The 24146-nt window shown below is 50.1% G+C and overlaps 1 protein-coding gene across 1 annotated transcript; it reads left to right on the plus strand.

The window, feature by feature from the left end:
- The first annotated feature begins 18903 nt into the window (after positions 1 to 18903).
- CTSF (cathepsin F) lies at positions 18904 to 23997 on the plus strand. Its single transcript, XM_047823500.1, has 14 exons — positions 18904 to 19249; positions 19466 to 19564; positions 19859 to 19943; positions 20036 to 20097; positions 20225 to 20300; positions 20901 to 21014; positions 21134 to 21279; positions 21368 to 21464; positions 21544 to 21624; positions 22418 to 22537; positions 22617 to 22681; positions 22790 to 22880; positions 23286 to 23344; positions 23427 to 23997. Exons 1-14 carry the CDS (start codon positions 19040 to 19042, stop codon positions 23499 to 23501), a joined length of 1380 nt encoding a protein of 459 aa, XP_047679456.1. The 5' UTR covers positions 18904 to 19039; the 3' UTR covers positions 23502 to 23997.
- The last annotated feature ends 149 nt before the right edge of the window (positions 23998 to 24146 follow it).

Genomic DNA, 24146 nt, shown 5'->3' on the forward strand with positions numbered 1-24146 from the left:
TGCTGGTCAAACAGACTGGCTTTTGGTGATCTGGCCACTCTGGGAAGCTGAGAACCAGAGAGCCGAAACCGAGTGCTGAGGCACACGGGTGCTGGTGGGGACCAGATTTGAGCCCAGGTGCTTCTAACTCCACTAAGCCCACAGCCCCACCCCTCCTGGCCTTGAGGGTTCTGTGTTTGGTCCACCTTTTCCTTGTCATTCCTGTCATTCACCAAGCACTTTTCTTCATGCTGACTCACTTTTTTTTTTTCTTAATTTTTTTTTTAACGTGTATTTATTTTTGAGACAGAGAGAGACAGAGCATGAACAGGGGAGGGGCAGAGAGAGAGGGAGACACAGAATCTGAAACAGGCTCCAGGCTCTGAGCTGTCAGCACAGAGCCTGACGCGGGGCTCGAACTCACGGACCCTGAGATCATGACCTGAGCCGAAGTCAGACGCTTAACCGACCGAGCCACCCAGGTGCCCCCATGCTGACTCACTTTTTAAGCTTATTTTTTTAAAAAGCAATTTAAACCATATTACCAAATACCTATATAGTGATCGATTATGAAACGCCAGCCTCGGTTCTGCACACCTTACATACAGTAATTCATTTAGTCTTCATGGCAATGCAATGAAGCAGGTACTACTATTATTTCAAGGTCCAGATGAGGGAGCTGAGGCACAGAGTGGTTATATAACTTGCCCAGGGTCACATAACTAGGATCATGGCAGAGTCTGAATTCAGACCCAGGGTTCCGACTCCCAAGTACATGCTCCTAACCACTACACTGTCTCTTATCTTAAAATATAGAAACCAAGTCTGCCCAGTTGAGGCCCACGGGATGAAGCTTCCTATGATCAAATTTTACTTTCATGATTGCCTAAACGCTGAGGTAATCAGGCTTTCTCGCAGCTCACCTGATTCCCAGAAATGACTCTGAGGCCCTTATCGCTATTCTTTCAGATTTAGAGTGCGTTCCCTGAGCCTCTCCCAAGGGCCAGAGGCTCTGCCTGGAGGAGGGAGGTAGGGAACTGGAGGAAATCAGAGAGACGCAGTCCCTGTTGCTGATGAATCTAAAGTTTGGTGAGGAATATAATTTCAACAATGCAGCAAGCGAAGGGTACAGTGGGACCCCACAAAAAGGCCATTCAACAGAGCTGGGGGGGGAGGGGTAGGAACAGTGGTAAGTGTGAGAAGTGAGGGGGATGATTCATTTTCAGAAATACCAAATAAAAGCAGTGCTGTCTAGTTAACAATAGGTTTACAACCTTGGGAAATATGTACGAACCTCCCCAACAATGGAGTCCCAAAGCCTTAGACCTTCACTTCCTGGCTCTTCTTCCCCTTTCCGTTTTGCAGGCTTATTTTTCTCAGGCTTTGCAAAGAGCATGTGCCAAAGAACAGAAGGAGGAGGGAACTGAAAGTCTCTGCATCACCTCAGGGAATAGACATTTGTTCCAACCAGACTATGTTTTGCCTTACATGGGCATAGGTGACTTCCGGGTAAGGCTGTAACCTCTGCTGTACTCAGCCAATGAGGAACCAGGAGAGAGATTTGCATTCTAGGAAATAAATTGTCTGCTGTAGCTGCCCTGAGTGTGTCTGTCCATCAAACACCTGCTCTTGCAAGAATGTTGATTAAAGCCCGGCTTCACTGTGCTCCAAGTCTCTGCATCCCTCCTTTGATTGGGTCAGTGGGCTTCCTTCTCGCAGTGAGGGAGAGCTTTCCTGGAGGAGGCTACATTCAAGCAAGATCTAGTTTCTAGAAGATTCAGCAGGAGTTATCAGGCACATGGTAGCAGAGGAGAAAGGGAGAACATTCTTTTCTTTCTTTCTTTCTTTCTTTCTTTCTTTCTTTCTTTCTTTCTTTCTTTCTCGGTCTCTCTCTCTCTTTCAGTAGGCTCCATGCCCAACGTGGGACCTGAACTCATGACCATCACATCAAGAGTCACATGCTCTACTGACTGAGCTAGCCAGGAGCCCCAAGGAGGAAAGCTTTCTAAGCCCAGAATGAGCAAAGGTATGGATCACGAGCATGGTGTATGTGGAGGAAATACACATTAACAACCTTGAAGGTTCCTGGAAGGAAATGAGGCTGGAGGGGGAGGCAGGACTTTGTTGTGTGGGTGGTGGCAAGCCATGTATTCCTCAGCAAATGCCTACTGAACACCTACTCTGTGATACCACACTAAACAACACAGACAAGGCTCCCTCACATTCTGGGGGGCGACACACAGTGGTCATGCAGGTAAAACAAATCATCTCTGAGATGGTGACAAATGTTATGAGGGGTAAGAAAAAAAAAAGCAAAAAGGGCAATAGAAAGTTCAGAGACTAGCAATTTAAAATAGGGGATCAGAAGAAACACAATAGACGAACATAGGGGAAGGGAAGGAAAAATAAGATAAAAACAGAGAAGGAGGCAAACCATAAGAGACTCTTAAATATGGAGAACAAACTGAGGGAGGTGGGTGGGGAGATGAGCTAAATAGGTGATAGGCATCGAGGGGGGCACTTGTTGGGATGAGCCCTGGGTGTTGTATGTCAGTGATGAATCACTGGGTTCTACTCCTAAAACCAATACTACACTGTGTGTTAACTAACTTGAATTTAAATAAACAATTTTTAAAAATAAATGAATAAAATAGGGATCAGAGGAAGGAGTATTTGAGCAAAGACAGGGAGGAGTGGGAGGAGCCATGTGATATCTGGGGAAAAAACATTCTAGGTGGGGAACTCATGTAAGTGCAAAAGCCCGGAAGTAGGTGTCTGCCTGGTGGGTCTACAGATGCAGGAGTTGCTGGAATGGAGTGAACCAGGTGGAGAAGTCTTGGGAATTAGGTCAGAGAAATAATGGGGTTTTAACAGGCTTTAGTCGGAGAGGTGACATTTGGCTGGGCCGTGGGTGACGCTTAGCAGGCTGCCAGGCTGGAGGTAAGCAGACCAGGGCAGAGGCTGCCCTGGGGGGAGCAGAACCACTGTGTTGGGCCGATGAACAGGAATAGAGTGTTTTGGAGGCAAATTTGCCAGCATTTGGTGATGAGTGGGTATGGGGAATGAGAGCAGAGAGTCAAGGGTACCTCCTGGGTGTGCCTGGCTTGGGCTGCTGGTGGAGCCCTTCTTGAAATGGGAGGGTGAAAAGGTTCAGCCCTGAAAAGGTTAAGTTGCCTGCAGAACATCCGAGTGGAGATCCAAGGGCAAATGTTCCTCCTTAGACTCTGCTAAAGATAGGAGCTCTCTCTGAGCAGCACACTTATACACCTATGTCTTGTGTAGCTCCTCTCATATCTTAAGTCTGTAATTTTCCCAGCTATTTTTAGACTGAAAGTATCTATCTGGGGCCTAAAATATGTGTAGAAATGATTGGTTTGAAATTTTACCAAGGCTACACTTTTTTAAAAAGCTGTTAATTACTGGGGTGCCTGGGTGGCTCAGTCAGTTAAGTGTCAGACTTCAGCTCAGGTCATGATCTCGTGGTTCATGAGCTCAAGCCCTGCATCGGGCTCTGTGCTGACAGCTCAGAGCCTGGAGACTGCCTTGGATTCTGTGCCTCCCTCTCTGCCCTCCCCCGCTCATGCTCTCTCTCTCTCTCTCTCTCTCTCTCTCAAAAATAAATAAATATTTTTTTAAAAGGCTATTAATTATAAACACAAAGTTCACCTAATACCATGGAGTTAGGCATTGCTGTGGACTAAATGTTTGTGTCCCCCCCAAAGCTCATGTATTGAACCTCTAACCCCCAATGTGACAGTATTTTGGAGGTGGGGCCTTTGGGAGGTAATTAGGGTTAGATGAGATGATGAATGAGCCCCCCCACCTAAAAAGCAGAGGAAACCAGAGCACCGCCCCGCCCCTACTATGTGAGGACAGAGCAAGAAGGCAGCCAATGGCAAAACAGGAAGTTAGTCTTCACTGGACATCAAATCTTCTCATCTGGGGATCTTGGACTTTCCAGCCTCCAGAACCATGAGAAACAAATGTGTGTTGTTTAAGCCACCCAGTCTTTGGTATCTTGTTATTGCAGCCCAAGCTGACCGAAATAGGCATCAGCAAGGTATACCCTGGCCAGGAAGCTAGAAGTCCCGCCTTCCGTTCCTTGTGTGACCTTGGGCAAGGGATTTCTTCTCCTTTTCATTCATTCATTTGTTACATATTTGCTAAGCACTCTCCGGGTCTGGGGCTGTGCTAGGCCCTGAGGGCACAACAATGAGCAAAGCCAACAAGGTTCCTGACTTCAGGGAGCTCCTGCTCTGGTGGATGAAGACCACAAACAGAGTAGAAGTTATGGGGAGAGTGGCCTGGGGAGGCCTGTGGCTCATCCTGACCTGGAGCCTCAGAGACACTCCCCTCCTGCCCTGAAGGGCTCAGCAGAGTGTAGGTTTTGTCCCGGCCCCACCAACCCCTGTGATCTGGGCTTTCTGTGACTCTCCTCTCATTGTACTGTCATCACATTCCCTTAAGAGTTCATTAGGCTCACTCGGCAGATGAAGAAATGCTCAAAGACGCAGAGCAATCCGCTGAAGGTCTTAGAGTTAATAAGTGATACGTAACAATTTAAAACATGTGCGTCCATGGACACCATCAAGAATATGAAAGACAACTCACAGAATAGAAGGAAATATTTGCAAATTATATATCTGATAAGGGAATTGTAACTAGAATATATTAAAAAAAAACCTTACAACTCAACAATAAAAAGACAACCCATTTTTTTTTAAATAGGCAAAGCATTTGAGAAAACATTTCTCCAAAGAAGAGATACAAGTGGCCAGTAAGCACATAATACGATGCTCAATATCATTATTCATTAGAGAAATGCAAATCAAAATTATCATGACAGGGGCACCTGAGTGGCTCAGTCGGTTAAGCATCCGACTTCAGCTCAGATCATGATCTCACGGTTCGTGAGTTCAAGCCCTGTGTCAGGCTCTGTGCTGACAGCTCAGAGCCTAGAGCCTGCCTTGGATTCTGTGTCTCCCTCTCTCTCTCTGTCCCTCCCCTGCTTGTACTGTGTGTGTGTCTCTCTCTCAAAAATAAATAAATAAACATTGAAAAGAATATATCATGAGAAACCATTTCACAAACATGTGGATGGCTATGATAATAAAAAGACAACAAGTGTTGACAAAGATGTGGAGAAACTGGAACCCTCGGTAAAGCAGGGTGGCCGCTGTGGTTAATGGCCTGGCAGTTCCCCAAAGTGTTAAACGCGGGGTCACTACATGTCCTAGCAATTCCAACTTGTAGGGATACACCCAAGGGAAATGAAAACATATGTCTGCACAAAAATTTGCACACGAATGTTCACAGCAGCGGTACACCTAATGTGGTGGCTCCACCCAGGCAAAAGCTACTCAGCAGCAAAAAGGCACGAAGTGAGGACACGCACGACGTCACAGGTGAACCTTGAAGACACGATGCTCCGTGAAAGGAGCCAGGCACAAGAGAACACATATCGTATAATTCCCTTTGTACGAAATACCCAGGGGCGCCTGGGTGGCTCAGTTGGTTAACGTCCCACTCTTGATTCTGGCTCAGGTCATGACCTTGAGGTTCGTGAGTTCGAGCCCCCTGTCAGACTCTGTGCTGACAGCGCAGAGCCTGCTTGGGATTCTTCCTCTCCCTCTTTCTCTCTCTCTCTCAAAATAAATAAATAAACTTAAAAAAAAATCCCAGAATAAGCAAATTCATAGAAAAAGTAGAGTAGCAGTTGCCAAGGTCTGAGGGAAGACGGGGAAAATGGGTGGGAAACTGCCAACATTAAAAAGATAAGTGGTAGAAGGCATCTGGGTGGCTCAGTGGGTTAAGCATCTGAATTCAGCTCAGGTCATGATCTCGAAGTTCGTGGGTTCAAGCCCTGTGTTGTGCTCTCTGCTGTCAGCACAGAGCCGCTTCAGATCCTCTGTTTCCCCCTCTCTCTGACCCTCCCCTGTGCATGCTCTCTCATTCTCTTTCTCTCTGTGTCTCAAAAATAAATAAATATTAAAAAAAAAATAATAAATCATGGTAGAGACTGGGCAACTCCAGAGCCTGTGTCTTTCTGTTACCATGTGGGGAGGGGAGAATGAGACACTGGAAGGTCCTTTTTGACATGGGTACCCCGTTACCTCTGCCAGGGCCCTGTACCCATTGGCTGTCCAGTGGTCCCCATTACCCTTCCCACTACCCCCCTCCCCACACCAGACTGTCCTCCAGTCTCCTGATTTGTGTCAGCTTTTACCTCTGAACTCAGTGAAGACTAGAGTACTGGTCTGGGGGGAAGAAGAAAAACCAACCTTAATGAGTATCTACTGTATGCTGGACAAGTCACTGTGCCCGGTAGGGAGTTTCCCACAATCCTCTCACTTAATGCTCACAAAGACCTCCTAAATCTCAGGGCTCATATTCTGTTCTCAGCGCCAAGCTGCCTTGAAGGCAGTGAGCTGATAGCAGATCCTTTCTTCTTGGTTTACATTCACCAACTGAAGGGGCGGCTGTGGACCGTCTCAAAGGTCCACTCCAGCTCTGACCTGCTCTGTAAACAAGTCAATGAAAGCTACTCACAAAAGTGGGAAGGATTTATGACGCAATGACAACTAATAATTTGAAGGATTTACCACGTGCCAGGTCATGTTCTGAGGATGTTTCAGGCGTGAACTCCTTCATTCTTCACAATAACCTGCGTAGCATGGACACCAGCCCCTGTTTTGGAGATGAGGAGAAGAGGCGCGCATGGTCAAGTCCCACTGTAGGTAGCCTGATCCAGGGCAAGAACGCAGGCTCTAGGGGAGCTTTGCTGTAGACTTTAGACAACTTAATCTCAGAGTCTCAGAGGACACGAGCTCAGAGGAACTAGTCTCTGGTGACAAAGGAGCTCCCCTCTGAAACACAGGACTGGCTCAGGTGTTATTTGGAGAATCTGTTTATAGAAAGATACCCACAGAAGACCAAGATTTGGCCCCTGGGGAAGGAGACTGCTGCCTGGAGTCTGGAGCCAGCCTGAGGATTGGGGCAGGAGGGAGCATGGTAGGAGGGCTTCCCAGGGACGGGCGAGGAGGCTGGCACTGAAGCACACCGTGGGCATACAAGGGAGCCCAGCCCCCAGGGCTCTGGACCGGGACTTGGGGATGGGTGTGCTCTGTGCTTACCTCCAGCAGATGAAAGTCAAGTGACTGTCATTTCCCACGGGTCTGTATTCCCCCACCCCAGGAGAGTCTCTATGCCAGCCTACCCCACGCCACCTGCCAACAGCTTGGCCCGTGACCGGTCCCACCATGCTGTCAGACAAACCGGACAAATTGGTTTCTTGTGGCCCTTGCACGCAGACTCCCACACTTGCTCGCCACACTCCCACCCCACGAACGGTGGTATTAGTCTAGACTTGGGTCTAGTTTCAGGTTTTAAATCGCTGTACCTCATTTGACCAAATTCTCCAAAATAACAACTTGCTGGCTAGTTAAAACAGAGACTTAAGTGGCTTCCGTTGTGAAAGTTCTTAAGATGTCAGCCTTTCCTTCTAAGCCTGAAGGCCTCACAATGCCTGGAGATGACTTTTTTAAATCAAAAGATGATTCCCGTGGAGGGTGTAGCACAGGGGCACTGAGTAAACACTAGGTATGCATTATCATTGCTGTTATTGGATGACTCTTCCTAGTTATGCAAGCAGGAGTTAAGGTCATTCTGGGACTAGGGTGTAACAGGAATTTTGGGGGGGCCTCCAAAGCTGTGGTAGCCTGAGATTTTGGCCACAAAGCAGGGAAGAAATGAATCAATTTACGCACGAAGATATAGAGCACTTGCGATTGGAGGCAAGGAAGGTCATTATGCTAACCCTTGGCCTGATGATTCAGCCAGGGAGACCTGTAGGTGGACCATAGCTGCTCAGTCAAGGCTGAGAGATAAACCCACCTCCAGGAAAAAGAGTTTGGGCTGAAGTCCTGGGGCCCAGAATCTTCACCCATCCAGCCACCTGTCCATCCATCCATCCATCCATCCAGTCACTCAACAAATACTAGGGGAAACCCACTAATGGCCAAGGCAACATCATTTTTTGGCCCTTTTTTGTTCCTCACCCCATATCTTACCACATCTTATAAAATGCACCTATGTCCCATATTAAACAATATTTTGCTATACAATTTTTTGAAAGGAGTGTTATAATTTTGTTTTTGAAATGATCTGACTTCGTGTAACTTGTTTAAATTGCGATTTGCTGTGAGTTTTTAAAATGTTTATTTATATTTGAGAAAAAGAGAGAGTGCGAGTGGGGAGCACAAGCAGGGGAGGGGCAGGGAGAGAGGGGGACAGAGGTTCCAAAACAGGCTCTGTGTGACCTGAGCCAAAGTGGGATGCTTAACCAATTGAGTCACCCAGGCGCCCCTGCTGTGATATTTGTGAGCAGTCATCCTATGGACTCCAGATGGTCTTGGGTCGAGAAATTATAACTCAAAAATCCTTCTCAGTTATACCAAAACATTTATGAATATCAAGTTTAACAATAAAGTCAATGAGGCATTTAATGAAATATATAGCAATTTTTATTTTTAAGAAAGCTGTGGACTCTGTAAAATTTTTTTCCAGACTCTAACATCTTCATAGGCCCTGGAAAGCTAAGAGGCCTAGGGTGTCTGATGGGGAAAATGGCCCTAAGGGTCAGGCATATGAGGATAAAGACAGAAGGGAGAAGGGAATCAGATAATCAAGGTCCTTGCTCTCAGAAGTTTCCAGTCCAGTGGGAATAAGCAAATAAGGGCATGTTATGATAAATGCTGAAATATATAGCGTTTTGAGAAAAGGGCAGGTTCTTTAGATATCGGTGGTCCTACTCTGAAGAAACAGCATTTAGGCAGAGACTGGACAGTTGGGAAGAAATGTGACCTCTGCAGAGCAGAAGTCTCTCCAGGCAGAAGGGACGGACAGTACAAAGGCCCTGAGACAGGAGAGCAGTCAGCTTGTAGACAGGGAAGGGGTCACGGTGGCAGAGGCATAGCGAAGGGTAGCACAGGAGACAGATGAGTTCGGACAGGAGGGAGGGACCAGATTGTGCCCAACCTAACAGGTCATGGTATGGAGCTTGGATTTCATTCCAAGTGCGTGGCGTCACTTAGGTTGGGATCTGCAGGGAGCAGATTCTAAGACAGAGTTTGGCAGGCAGGATGTCTGTGAGGGGTGCTCTCAGGACCAACACCAAGAAAAGAGAGGGAAAGTCAAGACCGGGCGGAGATATTGAACGGCTATGCAATTTCAGTGGATATTATTCCTCACCCCTCAGGGGGTTCTGAAGCTAAGGTGACCCTTCAGATTTGTCATTAGGTAGCAGCTGCCTGGGGAGGGGAGCACGACAATCCCTGAGGAGTTGACAGCCGAAGGCAGCACTCCCAGTAGCTGGACACCAAGTCCATTCACAAAAGGGGCTCTGGTCTGCCCATCCCAGCCCACACTTGGTCCCGTTTATGTTTAAGGAGGTCCCTCTGGTTGCTTCAGGGAGAGTAAATTATTGGAGGCAAGAGTGGATCCAGTCAGGCAAGCAGTGATGGTGGCTTGGCCATGAAGGGTGGCCATGGGAACGGAGATAAGTGGATGAATTGGGAGATATTGAGAGGTGGAATCTAGAGCATTTGAAAATGGGTTAGATGTGCGACATGAAGGAAAGGGAAGAATCACGGACACTTCTGGTCTCTGGACCGAACAACTGGGGGAAACAGCGATGCCATACGCTAAGATAGAGGATTCCGGAAGTGTGGTGGGGATTAAAACGATATGCAGTTTTGGCCAAGTTTGAGATGCAAGAGTTGACGTCAAGAAGGTGGTGTGAGGCTCCGAGGCCAGAACTTGGCTTTAATTTTTAGACGCGTGTAGGGAGTGTAAATTCGGGCTAATTTTCGTCCGGTGAGGCCAGACTCTTCTCTGGTCCTGCCTTCCTAGCCCAGCGATCACGCTTGGGAAGACGGCGGTTGCGTGAGAGGTGGGCGGGCACAGGAATAGGCGTCCCTGAAGTTCTTGCCGGGATGGTGACGCTCGCAACGTCCAGGACCAAACCTCAACAGCGCCACCGCGTGGCGATGATGCGTCACAACAGCAGTGGACTCCCACTCCGGGGCCCAGAGCCAGGGCCCTCAAAAATCAGGCCCCACCACTCTCTGTTTGGCACTGAATAAATCCCTGGGGATTCTGGACAACTTAGAGCCCGGAGGGAGAGGAGGAGCCTCAAAATACAGAGATAGCTAGGCAATGGAGTTTGAGGAATTATCTGAGAAAGAGAAAATGGTTTTAGTATACCGATACCGTAAAGAAATCGATTTGCATAGTAATAATGCTGACAGCTCCCATTCAATGAGCACATATTCCGGGAGGCTTGATCTCATTCAGTCTACAAGGACGCTGAGGCTCAGAGAGGTGAAAAGATATGTCTCAAATCACATACTAGTCAATGGTTGTGGGGCTAGGATTAAAATCCAGTTTAGCCTACCAGTGGATCTTGACTGTGTCCAACAGGCCTTTTAACAACAAATATTTTGCAATGCTCTGTCACATCCCCAGCATCTAGATAGTGCCTAATACATAACATGCACTTGGTCTATATTTTTTAATGAATGAAGTGAAATTTATAGATAATATCCTATCTACCCACATCATTTTAAAAATCAAGGAAAGGGGCGCCTGGGTGGCGCAGTCGGTTAAGCGTCTGACTTCAGCCAGGTCACGATCTCGCGGTCCGTGAGTTCGAGCCCCGCGTCAGGCTCTGGGCTGATGGCTCGGAGCCTGGAGCCTGTTTCCGATTCTGTGTCTCCCTCTCTCTGACCCTCCCCTGTTCATGCTCTGTCTCTCTCCGTCCCAAAAATAAATAAACGTTGAAAAAAAAAATTTAAAAAAATCAAGGAAAAATGAAGTGAAAGTAATTTGTGCTACAGAAACCTGCATTTCCACATGCACGTGCTCAGTCAGGATCACATGAGAAGACATAACTGAAGCCATCATTGTGAACTGGGATGGCTCCAAATACAGTCTCGTGTTGCCTACGGAGACAATCTTCTGAAACGGTGAATGTCTTTTGTAAAGATCTGGATTCATACAAGGGAAATTCTCTTAATAAATGCTTCAGTAGAATTCTTGAATAATTCAGCGTGTACTAAAACTATGCGTGTAATATTATGTGTGTACATATAAACAGTTAAGGGTCTCAGTGCAGAGGATTATCAACAGATTTTTTTCTTTTTCTTTTTTTTTATGTCTTTTTTTGAGAGAGAGAGAGAGAGAGAGAGAGAGAGAGAACGTGCGAGCGGGGAAGGGCAGAGAGCAAGGGAGACACAGAATCTGAAGCAGGCTCCAGGCTCTGAGCTGTCAGCACAGAGCCCAATGCAGGGTTCAAACTCACGAACCGTGAGATCATGACCTGAGCTGAAGTCGGACACTTAACCGACTGAACCACCCAGGCGCCCCTCAACACGTTTTTTTTTTTCCACTTACATAGAAATGACCAGTGGGACATTAGAAACTTGTGCAGGACATGGAAGAATTCTCCGTAATGTGGGTCTGTCCCAAACACTGAAGGATGTTAGGAATCTCTGGTCCCCGTCTGCTAAGGACCAGAAGAGCCCAATCAAAGTGAAAACCCAAAGTGCCCCTACAAATTCCCAAATCCAAATTTCCAGGGACAGCAGATCTGCCTTTGAGACCTCTGATCTGTTAAAGCCCCGATGCCTAAACTTTGCTTTGATGGTCTTCTCCTCTTTCGGGGCCCTCCCAAAGAACTGGGCTCCCACACTCTCACTTCTTTATCCCTCCCTTCAGCATTCTCTGCAAGTCGTTTGGTTTTAGTTTGTTTTTCTTTTTTTGTTTTGTTTTTCGCTAGAAGGTTAGAACTGATGTGATAAATGAGGTACATTTCTATCTTCCTACTTCTACAAAAAAGTCTCGGGCAGGTGCAGTAACTTGCTCATAGACACAGAGCCAATCCGAAGTGGCAGAACCAGAATGAGAACCCAGGTGAGTCAATTTGACTCTAAAGCCTGTGAGTTTTGCCATCTTTTCTAATCCCTCCTCACTGTCTTCCACCTCCCAGTCCCAGAAGATTTCTGTTATCACGGGGAACCAAGGCTGAAGAAACCCAAGTATCTCACTTACTGGGTAACGTTTCTGTAAGTTGTCCACCATTCTCAAAAGTCAGGAGGTGGGTCGGAGGGGTCTGGAATGAGTTCAGACCGTATAGTTGTTAATTGTTGTTCTCATAAAACATTGCTGGAAGGAAACCCCTGCTGTTTGCTCCCTTGTCCTAGGAAGGTCAGTTCCATCTGGTCGCGACCTGTGTATTGGGTCATCTCCTAGATGCTCTCATTTCTGGGCAGCATTTGCCTCGGAATACATGGTGCGGACCTTCTCAAACTCCAGTGGCAGAAGAGGGTGAAATAAACCCCTTGGTCTCGGACTTAGGGGTGAGATGTAAGCAGCTGCCATTGCATTGAAAATTCAGGTCTTAAAAGAGGTGCTGCAAGTTTGGCACATCATCTCAAATAATTGGGGGATGTGCCTAATAGAACATAAACTTAAAAAAAGTTGTTTTAACGTTTATTCATTTTTGAGAGACACAGTGTGGGTGGGGGAGGGAGAGAGGGAGACAATCTGAAGCAGGCTCCAGGCCTGCTGTCAGCACAGAGCCCGACAGGGGGCTCAAACTCACCGACCGCTGGAGGACCCCAATATCATGACCTAGGCCGAAGTCGGACGCTTAACCGACTGAGCCACCCAGGCGCCCCAAAGGATGAAGTTCATTTTAAATTTATGTTCTAGGGGCACCAGGGCGGCTCAGTCAGTTAAGTGTCCAACTTCAGTTTAGGTCGTGATCTTGCGGTTTGGGAGTTCCAGCCCCACATCGGGCTCTGTGCTGACAGCTCAGAGCCTAGAACCTCCTTCAGATTCTCTCTCTCCCTCACTCTCTGCCCCTCCCCCACTCATGCTCTGTCTCTCTCTGTCTTTCAAAAATAAATATTAAAAAAAAATTAAAAATAAAGTCTTAAAAAAATAAAAGAAACTGGTGTACAAAAGCATACTTTTTCAAACATGAGTGCTCCTAAGATTGACCACATGTTCCAAATTCCTTACCTAGACCTCCTGAAACAGAACCTGGGACCTTGCATTGTCAATGCCTTTCCCCCCCCCCTCCCCCACACCCTGTACCTCCCAGTGACAGATCCCTTAGTCCATTTCTTAGTCCATTTCACCTGCTTGGAGGAAAAATGCTCCCTTTATGCTTTCAATAGCCCTGAGGGGTCTGCAGAGGCCGGTGTGAGAAGCAGAATCCTTACTGGTATTATAACTGGTTTCAAATCCTGCTTCCATTTACCATTTCTGCAACTTGGGCAAGTTACGGATTCTCTTGTTGCCTGAGTTTCCTCCTGATGTGAAATGTGGGGGTTCAGGAGTGAACGGTCAAGAAGGAATTCTTGAGACGTCTTCGGTGCAAAAGGGTGTTTTTATTAAACTATGGGGACAGGACCTGTGAGCAGAAAGAGGTGCAGTGGGGTGGTGAGAGTGGATGATTTTATACCTTCAAGTTGGGAGGGGGTTAGGGCTAGCTGTTGTTGGGAAAAGGTCATTTACTACTGCCTAGTAAAACTCTAGTCACGAGACCCTTCAGATGTGTGTCAGTGCACCATATGCTTGGAGGATGATCGCTGACATATATGGGGAGAGAGAGATAAAGGAAGTTTCCCGAGGAATTTTTTACAGGATCCTGGTGGTTGGGCTAATGTCAAGCTAAGGTTGCCTGTTGCTTTTTGCCTGCAGCAACATGTTAACATTGAGGCAGCTGAGCTTTTAAAAAATTTTTTAAGTTTATTTATTTTGAGAGAGAGAGAGAGAGAGAGAGAGAGAGAGAGAGCATGAGAATGATTGGGGGAGGGGCAGAGAGAGAATCCCAAGCAGGTTCCAAGTACGGAGCCCCATGCAGGGCTCGAACCCATGAATCCTGAAATCTTGACGGGAGCCCTAACCAACTGAGCCACTCAGGTACCCTTAATCTAGATTTCTTGATGAGTAAATAACAATGTATACAAGAGTGACTTTCAGTTTCTACTCTCTGTAGTTTTGCTCTTTTCCTACACTTCATGCTCCTGTGTCTAAATAGGGGCACCTGGGTGGCTCAGTCTGTTAAGTGTCTGACTTTACCTCAGGTCATGATCTCACATTTCATGACTTTGAGCCCCACATCAGGGTCTGTGCTGACAGCTCAGAGCCTGGAGCCCGCTTTGGATTCTGTGTCTCCCTCTCTCTCTGCCTCTCCCCTGCTCACGCACTCTCTCTCTCTCAAAAATAAATAAACATTAAAAAAATTAAAAAAAAAAACTAATCTAGACTGCGGACATGTGTAATCAAAACTGTGGAGTATAGAAAAGCTAACTTAAGTATAAGTGCTTAAACTATGAAATTTCTAAAAAGAAAACAGTAAATAATTTTGATCTCAGGGACGATTATCTTTTCGTAAATTATTACTGAAGAATAATTGACATACTATGTGATTAGTTTCAGGTTGGGACAGTTTTCTTAGATATGACACCAAAAGCGTGATCTATAAAAGAAAAAATATGCTAAATTGGATTTCATCAAAATTTAAGTGTAAAAGGTGCATAATCTTTGATCCAGAAATGCCTGGAGCCAGGAATATCTTGTCACACCAGATAGCAAAAAGCTATCAAAGAGGGGGTGGGGCAGAGAGAGAGAGAGAGAGGGAGGGAGAGAATCCCAAGCAGTCTCTGCACTGCCAGCGGGGAGCCCGACAAGCGTATGTAACTCACAAACCACAAGATCATGACCCAAGCCGAAATCAAGAGTCAGACATTTAACCAACTGAGCCACCCAGGTGCCCCAGAGGTAGCTGAACTTCTTGAGGAAGTTCACTCTGCCTGTGTCAAGTACTTCCCCATGGGCTGTAAGTTGTAAGGAAATTTAATTTTTTTCTTTTGCCTTTGTTTTCCCCATCAGTCCGTGGCAGCATACCTGTCTCATAGGGTTGTTGTGGGTTAAATGGGCTAATGCATATACGTGCTGAGAACACTGAGGGCCTAGCACGTAGTTAGTGCTCACGAAATGTGAGCTATCATTTTTACTGTTGTTAATATCTTTATGTGTGGGGCGCTCTTCTGGGGAACACCAGAACAGATGTCAGGTGACCCCGATGATCCCCACCTCCTGGTGATCACATCTTTGTGTAGGCTCTCCCCTCCCCCCTCCCTTGAGTGTGACAGGCACCTGTGACTTCCTCCTAAAACCAGTAGAGTGCCGCAGAGTTGACCAGATTATGTGTATGTGATTATACAAGATTGCAATATCTTTACTTCCCCTTACTGGCTTTGAGGAAGCAAGTGGCCATGTTGGGAAGGCCCACACAGGAAAAAACTGGGGGCAGCTGATAGCCATCAGCCAGCAAACAACTGAGGCCTCAGTCTGGCAGTCCTCAAGGAACCGAATGCTGCCACTGACCGCTGAGCTTCCGAGCAGATTCTTCCCGAGGCCAGCCTCCCATGAGACTGCAGGCCTGGCCATTCATTTTGTGATCATGTTTCACACAGTGACAGATAACTAATATACAACCCCTCACCTCCCGATCTCTTTGCTCCTGCAGTTGTCTCCTCTTTCTCCTAAATCATCAATATCCCCCTTTCCATTTGGTCATTCACACCAACCCATAAGCATGCTCGAGTGTCTCATATCTTAAAAAATACTCTTCCGACGCCTGATGCCTCTTACCTGGCTAGCTGCCACCCCATTTCTCTACTCTCCTCCATGGCAAAACTTCCTGAGATCCTTGTCTCCAGCCATGTCCACATTTCTCAGATTCTCCCCTCAACCCACTGCCGTTGGTGAGGGCTCCGGTGACCTACATGTCAGCCAATCCAAAGGTCACGTGTCTCTCCTCGTTATATTGCCTTTTCCGTGGCATTCGACGCAGCCGGCCACTTCCTTTCCTTGAGATGCACTCTCTTCTCCCACTCTGTTGACATCCCCTTCTTGTCCAACGTCGTCTCCTTCCCAGTGTCCTCTGTGGCCTCCCTCTTCCGTCCTCAGCTTCTGAATGTTGGCATGCCCCTGGTTTCGATGCAGGCAGGCCGGGTCCGAGGACCCAGAGGGGTGTCTCCTGCAGGACCAGCCAAGAGGGTCCTTGGCTTCACGCGGGATGGAAACCAAACACGGGCCAGCAGCAGGCGAAAGCGGAGTTTACTGAACATAAAAAGCAGATACAGATGAAGTGCCCGGGGAGGCTTGGAAAGGAGAAAAGGAGCATGAGTCTCGTCTTTGCTTGTGATCTGGTCCTCGCCTCCCACCAGGCGTCCAGGAGCTGATGGAGCGAGGACAAGCGCTCAGGCGTTCTCCTTAACTCATTCAGGCCCTGAGTCAGGGGTCTTGAAGTGTATGGCCCCTCCCAGTTACTCCTTAGCTGTTATCTCTCATGCTGGAAGACTCCAAAGAAATCATGAACTCCTCAACCTTCACGAGGAGGACACATTTTAAGGCATATGTAAGGCGGGGGTGTGGGTTCTGGCATGAAGACAAGGAGGAAAAGGAGCAAAGGAAACTCAGCTTTTTCTCTCAGGAGGTCCCATCAGCTTCCTCCCCGGTGAGATTTCCCTTCCAGGTTGTTGTGAGAAGTGCCCAAGGGAACATATGTGCTCCTTAAAAAAATATGCCTCACCTCCACCCACTCTATTAATTATAATTATGCTCTCTTGCCTCACTCTGGTGAGAAAATGAGCCACCCTTCCCCCCCTCCCCACCCCCACCCCAGACACTTGTCAAGTGGCTCCAGTGTCAAGGGAACAAACTTTGAGGAAGATGACTGTTTCCCACAAAGGCCAATGTGGATTTCTGTTATCCTGGGTCTAAGAAAAGCCCATGGCTTCTGCTGGTGCCTTAGAAATCCCTATTTTATTCAACGTTTATTTATTTTTGGGACAGAGGGAGACAGAGCATGAACGGGGGAGGGGCACAGAGAGAGGGAGACACAGAATCGGAAACAGGCTCCAGGCTCTGAGCCATCAGCCCAGAGCCTGACGCGGGGCTCGAACTCACGGACCTCGAGATCGTGACCTGGCTGAAGTCGGACGCTTAACCGACTGCGCCACCCAGGCGCCCCAGAAATCCCTATTTTAAATTCATTCAGCCTCAGACCTCTCGGGAGATGAAGTGTGTGTGAGTGTGGGTATGTGATCTTCCGTAGACACAGGTAGGAGGCCTGGGTCAACGATAGCAGGCGTTTCCGAGATTCTTCTAGCCATAGTAACACCATTTATCCTTCTAGAAAGTGAGGCTATGCATTAAACAACAGTCGGGTGACATCATGCCCACTCCAGGGCATGCCAAAGGAGTCACTAATTCATTCAACAAACATACGCAGGTTTTGTGTCCGGCACTGTACTATGTGTTGAGGAAACAGCAGTGAGCAGGACAAGGTCCCAGCCCTTACGAGCTCCTGGCCACCTGGAAGACATCCACAAGCGAAGAGGAAATTGCAGTCCAGCATGAAAGGAAGTTCACAGGGCTTGGCATCTAGGAGTACAGCGACAGTGGCAGCTAGTCCGGCCAGGGGCAGTGGGGTACATCAAGGATCGCTTCCTGTTGGAAGTGTCCTCTCAACTGAGAACTGAAAGATGTCTGGGTGTTGGGCAGAGGGAAGAGCAGTGTGAAGCTTCCGAGGTGTGCCTGACCTTGAACTTCTGAGGAGATGCAAATAGATGGAGGCTGGGGTTTCAAGTGCGAGGCACAGGGTGAGGACCCAGGCGAGACGGAACCTCCAGGGGCTTGGGAAGCCGCATTAAGGATCTGGGACTGTCTCCTGTAAGACACACAAGGGGAGCCCCCGGGAGCTTAAACTGGGAACAGCATAACTGGGAGAGAAAAGTATCTGCTGGAATCCTTCAGGCCATGCCCTCTCAGACCACAGCCAGGAAGGAGCTCAGAGCTGGCCCTGGTCTGGCTCCAGCACTTATTTCTGAGTAGCTGGACAGTCACTTCACCTTTTTAGACCTCTGCTGCTGTAACAAGTCAGATTTGGATCAGGTGACCTTTGATATTGGTTCTTCACACTCTCCAAGCCCACACACCCTCCATCCCCTTCTGGGATTTCCTCAATTCCCTTAAACTCTCACTTCCCTGCTTCTCTCCCTAGCTGGGAACACCTTGTGGGACAATTTCTCTTTCTCATCTGGCTCTCCACTAGAGTGGGAGCTCCAAGCAGTCAGCACTATGCCTAGCGCATCTGTTCACGCATCCTCTTCCTAGGCCCTGGAACACAGCTGTGAATGCTTGAACGAACCAAAGACAACCTCCCGCCTTCCTTTAGTAGTTACCTAATGCTTGCATGTTTGTGTTTGATCCTCACAATGGCCTGAGGCACTGCCAGTCCAGGGGAGACTACCTGCCATTTTGCTGATTGGCAGAGGGGCCTCAAAAAGGGGCAACTGAGCCGTGAACCCAGGTTCTAAAGCCAACTCTCCAGGTTCAAGTCCAGCTCTATCACTTGCCGGGTGTTTAGTAAACCATTTAATCTCGCTAAGCTTCTATTTCCTCAAGTATAAAATGAGGATAATACCGACTTCACGGATTGCTACGACGATAAAAGGGAGATGGGATATAATGAGTAACATACAATAAGCATGCAATAAATGTTAGTTACTATTTTCATTCTCAGGCTAGCGTCCGTTCCTCTCCCCAAACAATAGCTCTAAGACCTAAAAGGATTATTCCAAGACTGCAGCGCGGGCCATGGGTCTACGTACAGAACTGCTGCCAGGCTGCGTTGTACCCCCTCCTCCACGCCCCCCCCCCTCCTCCCCCCCCATCTCCTCCCCGTTCCCTTTCCCCTCCCCGCTGTGGCTCCAATCCGCCTGGCGGCCAGCGCGCCCCACGTGCCTCACGTAAATAACCGAGTGCGCAGGCGCCCGGGACCCGCGGCCGTTGGCCGGCTCCCCGCCGCCCCGGGATCAGGGGGAGGGACGCCGGCCCCTCTGGCCGCGGGCCGCTCCGCCCCGTCGGTTGGTCCCGGTCTGTCCGTCGGTGCGTCGGGGCCTCCGGCTTCGCCCTCGCCATGGCGCCCTGGCTGCTGCTGCTGTCGCTGCTGGGGTTGCTCCCCGGCGCCTCTCCCGCCCCGCCCCACCGAGCAGCCGACGCTCGGGCCCGGGAGGCGGCGTACCCGGAGCTACTGGGGCCCGCCCGCTTCGCCCTGGAGATGTACAACCGCGGCCGGGCTGCCGGGACGCGGGCGGCGCTGGGGGCCGTGCGCGGTCGCGTCCGCCGGGTGAGGACGCGCCGGGGGCGGGGGCTCCCCAGTGCGGGTGCGCGGGGCCCCGGTCAGTGGGTTGGCAACTTTGGTCTGGACCAGGGGTGTGGGCGCTGGACGCCCGAGAGACGAACCTCTGGTAATCGGGGAAAGGGAAGGGGGTACGGCGGGGTCGTGGGAAGGACGGGCTGAGGAGGGAATGGATGTGCCTACTTCACCCGCCCCTCCATCCAGGCGGGCGAGGGGTCCCTGTACTCCCTGAAGGCGACCCTGGAGGAGCCCCCCTGCAACGACCCCACGGTGTGCCAGCTCCCTGTGTCCAAGAAAACCCTGGTGAGTGACGGGGCTCCTGTAATTCCCCGCCCCCACAATGCGTCTGGGTCAAGTCAAGGGGAAGGGATGAGAGGCACCAACTATCCAGCGTTGAGTCACTTCACAGGCCCTGAGGGCTAGAGACTGAAATGCTCTAAAAGGGGGTGGTGGTGACAGGGTGCTGGGTGTGCCTCACTCTGCACTGTGGGGGTGATTGCCTTGGAGGCGGTCTTCACCTGAGGACCTTCCAGCTGCATCTTGCCAAGGCCTTGTTCCCATACCAGCCCCCAGACTCGCTTCCTCCTCTCCCTCCAGCTCTGCAGCTTTGAAGTCCTGGATGAGCTGGGAAAACACATGCTGCTGAGGCGGGACTGTGGCCCAGTGGATACCAAGGTTACAGGTGCTGGGATAGCCCAAGGATACTGGCATAGTTCAGATAAGACTTCACTCAGGGTTCAGCCTTGATTTCTCCTCTGTTCCAACCCCATTCAGATGACAGAAATGAGACTTTAAGTTCAGTCCTTCCACTGTTGAACAAGGACCCCCTACCCCAGGTGAGGAACCGATTTCCATGTAGGAAGTTGGCTGCTGCTTTATTTACCCCCCCCTTTCCCTCACCCTGGCCTGGGCTCCCTGGTCAACTGAGAAGGACTCCTTGTGAAGACCCCTGTGCCTTTCCAGGATTTTTCTGTGAAGATGGCTTCAATCTTCAAGGAGTTTGTTACCACCTATAATCGGACATATGGGACACAGGAAGGTGAGGACCCAGCCTTGGCTGTACCTGTCCCAATCAGATCAGGACATTCCCCTCCCCCCACTTGGTATCTTGGTGTTGGGAAGGGGAAGGACACAAGAGGCAGTGCCTCCTTTCAGAGACCCCTAAGTCCCCAAGTTCTTGCCCACCCTTCCAGGACTGGACAGCTACCTCAGGTACCTGGTCCCTTCTCCCATCTAATTTTCCTGGTCAGAAAGCATGGGCCTCTGTCATTCTGGATAGAGTGAAACGGGGCAAAGACCAGATTTTCTCTGCTGGTGCCCCCACTTCCCTGGCATGGTAGCCGTTCCCCATGATCTCCTATCTAAGGATGCCCTTAGGAGACCATTTTGGTTCTGCCTTCACTCCTAAGATACCACCAGCGTTGCCCCCAAAGTTGATCACACCTCCTGCTCATCGCTTGTGCGTCTGGGCTTCCCCTCACCTCCAGCCCTCCCCAGGGTCTGTCCTTAAAAAGAGCTTCAGGCCTGATCCTGAGCCCACCTCCTCCCAAGGGAGACACGTGCCAGTTAGTCCTAGTGCCCCTCCTTTGATGATCTGCCTGGGGTCTGAGACTTTCCTCTCCTGCTCCTTGGTTCTCAGAAGCCCAGTGGCGCATGTCTGTCTTTTCCAACAACATGGTCCGAGCGCAGAAGATCCAGGCACTGGACCGTGGCACAGCTCAGTATGGGATCACCAAGTTCAGTGACCTTACAGGTAGAAGTGGTGGCCAGAGCTCTCGTGGAGCCTGAAAGAGTCAGGGCCTACTCCCACAGCCCCGGATCAGGGCTGCCTAATACTTTTCCCCGCCATGCCCTGCCCACCTTTGCCCACAGAGGAGGAGTTCCGCGCCATCTATCTGAATCCTCTCCTAAAAGAGAACCGCAACAAGATGATGCATCTAGCCAAATCCATTGGTGACCATGCCCCACCTGAGTGGGACTGGAGGACCAAGGGGGCTGTCACCAACGTCAAGAATCAGGTTGGACCCCTAAGAAGCAATGGTGGGACATGAAGGCTACCTTGGGGTTGGGAAGGGACCCAGCCCTGACTTTGTCCGTATCTTGCAGGGCATGTGTGGCTCCTGCTGGGCCTTCTCAGTCACCGGCAATGTGGAGGGCCAGTGGTTCCTAAAACAGGGGGACCTGCTCTCCCTCTCTGAGCAGGGTGAGCATCCCACTGTACATTCCTGTCCCCAGCCCAGCCCCTCCAGAGGGCTCCTCAGGACCAGCCTTCTGTCTCCTAGAGCTCTTGGACTGCGACAAGGTGGACAAGGCCTGCCTGGGTGGCTTGCCCTCCAACGCCTACTTGGCCATAAAGAATCTGGGTATGCATTCATGGGGTCAGGATGGGCAGTGGGAGCCACTTTTCCCTCCAAAAGAAGTCACTTTGTGAGGGGGAGATATATGAGCACGGAAGTCATGTGAACTGGGTTCAGGTCTTAATGCTGGCCCTTAACAAAGACCTTGAGCAGGTCAGCTCTTTGAGGGCCTCGGTTGCCTCATCTGTGAAATGGGGATGATCTTGCTCACTTCATAGGATTGCCTTGAGTATCAAGTGAGGAAATATACATAAAGTTTCTGGCGCATAGCAGGGGTTCTTGGTGTTTTTGCTGCTTGGAGGTCTGTATTTCCGTAATACCACTAAACCGAGTAGCACACACCTCACCCTTTAGAAGAGGTATTAAAGTGGCAATTCAGTTCAGGGGTGGGCTGCAGTGGCACGAGGATGAGGGGCTGAGGGACTGAGGTGGCTGTACAGAGACTGGGGACCTGGCAGGTGTCTGGACCAAATTGGGAACAGACTGTCTGAGCCGGACAAGTAAGCCATGGTGAAGAGTCCCAGGAATGCCAGGATGAATAAAGATCAGAAGTTGGGAATTGAGTTCCATCTTAGCCACATTTCTCGCTGGTTACTCTCCCATCCCGCTTAGTCTCTGTTTTGTCATCTCTAGAAAGAGGCTGTTGTTCAGAGGGCATGGCCTTGGTCTGGGATGGACGAGGACCTTGAGACCTCACATATAAGGGGCTGATTATAGCTCCTGGCCAGAAGACAAGTGTATGGTAAACGGGGGTCCACCTTTTCTCTCCCCTCCCCACCCCACCCCCACCATTCCCTAGGAGGGCTGGAGACAGAGGATGACTACAGCTACAGTGGCCACTTGCAGACCTGCAGTTTCTCTGCAAAGAAGGCCAAGGTCTACATCAACGACTCAGTAGAGCTGAGCCAGAATGAGCAGAGTGAGTAAGGGACAGGGTAGGGACAGGCCAGGTGGGGCTGGGGCCTGTGTGTCCCTGATGCTGTCCCTCCCCGTCTCAGAGCTGGCGGCCTGGCTGGCCAAGAAGGGCCCCATCTCCGTTGCCATCAATGCCTTTGGCATGCAGGTAAGGTCCCTGTCTCTTGCCTGTCTCTTGCTGACTCGTTTCCCACTTCTCCTTGGAGTTGGCTCCCTACTCCTTATTCTCGCCTTCCACCCCCCCCCCCCACCCCAGTTCTACCGCCGCGGGATCTCCCACCCACTGCGGCCCCTCTGCAGCCCCTGGCTCATCGACCATGCAGTGCTGCTCGTGGGCTACGGCAACCGTGAGTTCCACTGACGCCCTCTCTGCCCATCCGCCCCAGCTATAGGCAGAGATTGGACCACAGCAGCTCAGGGCCTTTGGAGGGGGAAATTGAGGGAATGCCTAGGAATCCTGTCCTACTCCTGCTTTGGGCCACGGGCCAGGCAGGAGCCCTCCGTCCCTTCTGTGGATGGCAAAGCTGAGGTAGTGGAAGGTTGAACTGAACTGTTACAGATGAATAATCTGCCAGAGGAAGACGGCCGGGTGCCCTCCCCAAACCCCAGAGCCGTACCAGGAGGGTGGCAGGTGTGGGCCTGTCTTGTTTTCTGCTCTTTTCCTAGTGTCTGTCACAGTAGGCTACAGCAGATACTGGGAGAGGGCCAAGTGCTGGGGGCCCTGACTCCTTGTCCTCTGCCCTGCTCCTCAGGCTCTGGCATCCCCTTCTGGGCCATCAAGAACAGTTGGGGCACTGACTGGGGTGAGGAGGTGAGTCTTGTCCCCTTGGCCGTGGCTCTCCAGCTCCCATCCTGCCCTGATGCCCTTACCAGCTCCCCTGCCTCTCTGCCAGGGTTACTACTACTTGTATCGTGGGTCCGGGGCCTGTGGCGTGAACGCCATGGCCAGCTCGGCCGTGGTGAACTGAGGAGCGTCGGCACAGGACCTGGTGCTGACCAGAGCAGCCCCTTCCTCAGCCTGACCTGCGTGTCCAGGCCCCTCCCCAGGAGGCACAGCTGGCTGAGTGACGGCCACCGGGTTACCTCAGGGTGAGAAGGCACTGGCCTAGGGCAAAACCCCTACCCCTCTCCACTCCACCCCACTCCTACCCTGAAGTTCCCCAGCTGCACCTTTGTAGACTTGTGGTAGCTAGGAGGCTCTTGAGCTGAAGGATGATGCCGCTGCAGTTGATGCTGGGGCAAGAACCTTGGGCTTGGATAAGGAACAGGTGGGAAGAAAATATTCTGGTCTTAAACCCAGCTCTGTCTTCAGCTGGCTCTGGCTTCCTCTCCTGGCTTTCCTCTGTCTGATGCTATAAATTTTCTGGTTCCCCTGGATTTAGGGACAGTGTTTCCTTCCACATCTACGAGAAACTATTGTAACTACCTTTTTCTAACAGCAATAAAGAGGTGTCCTAGGCCCCAGTGTGGTGCGATTGTTTAGTACCTTTGGGCAAAGAGGGGTGGTAGGGATCCCTGGAGGGTTAAGGTTGGGCAGCTGATCCTGCTCAGGAGCATGAGGGCCCAGTGTCTGCTTCAGGAACCAAAAGGAGATGGAGAGAGGCTCACGGATG

The sequence above is a fragment of the Prionailurus viverrinus genome, chromosome D1 (assembly GCF_022837055.1).
Source record: "Prionailurus viverrinus isolate Anna chromosome D1, UM_Priviv_1.0, whole genome shotgun sequence".
Classification (NCBI taxonomy): Eukaryota; Metazoa; Chordata; class Mammalia; order Carnivora; family Felidae; genus Prionailurus; species Prionailurus viverrinus.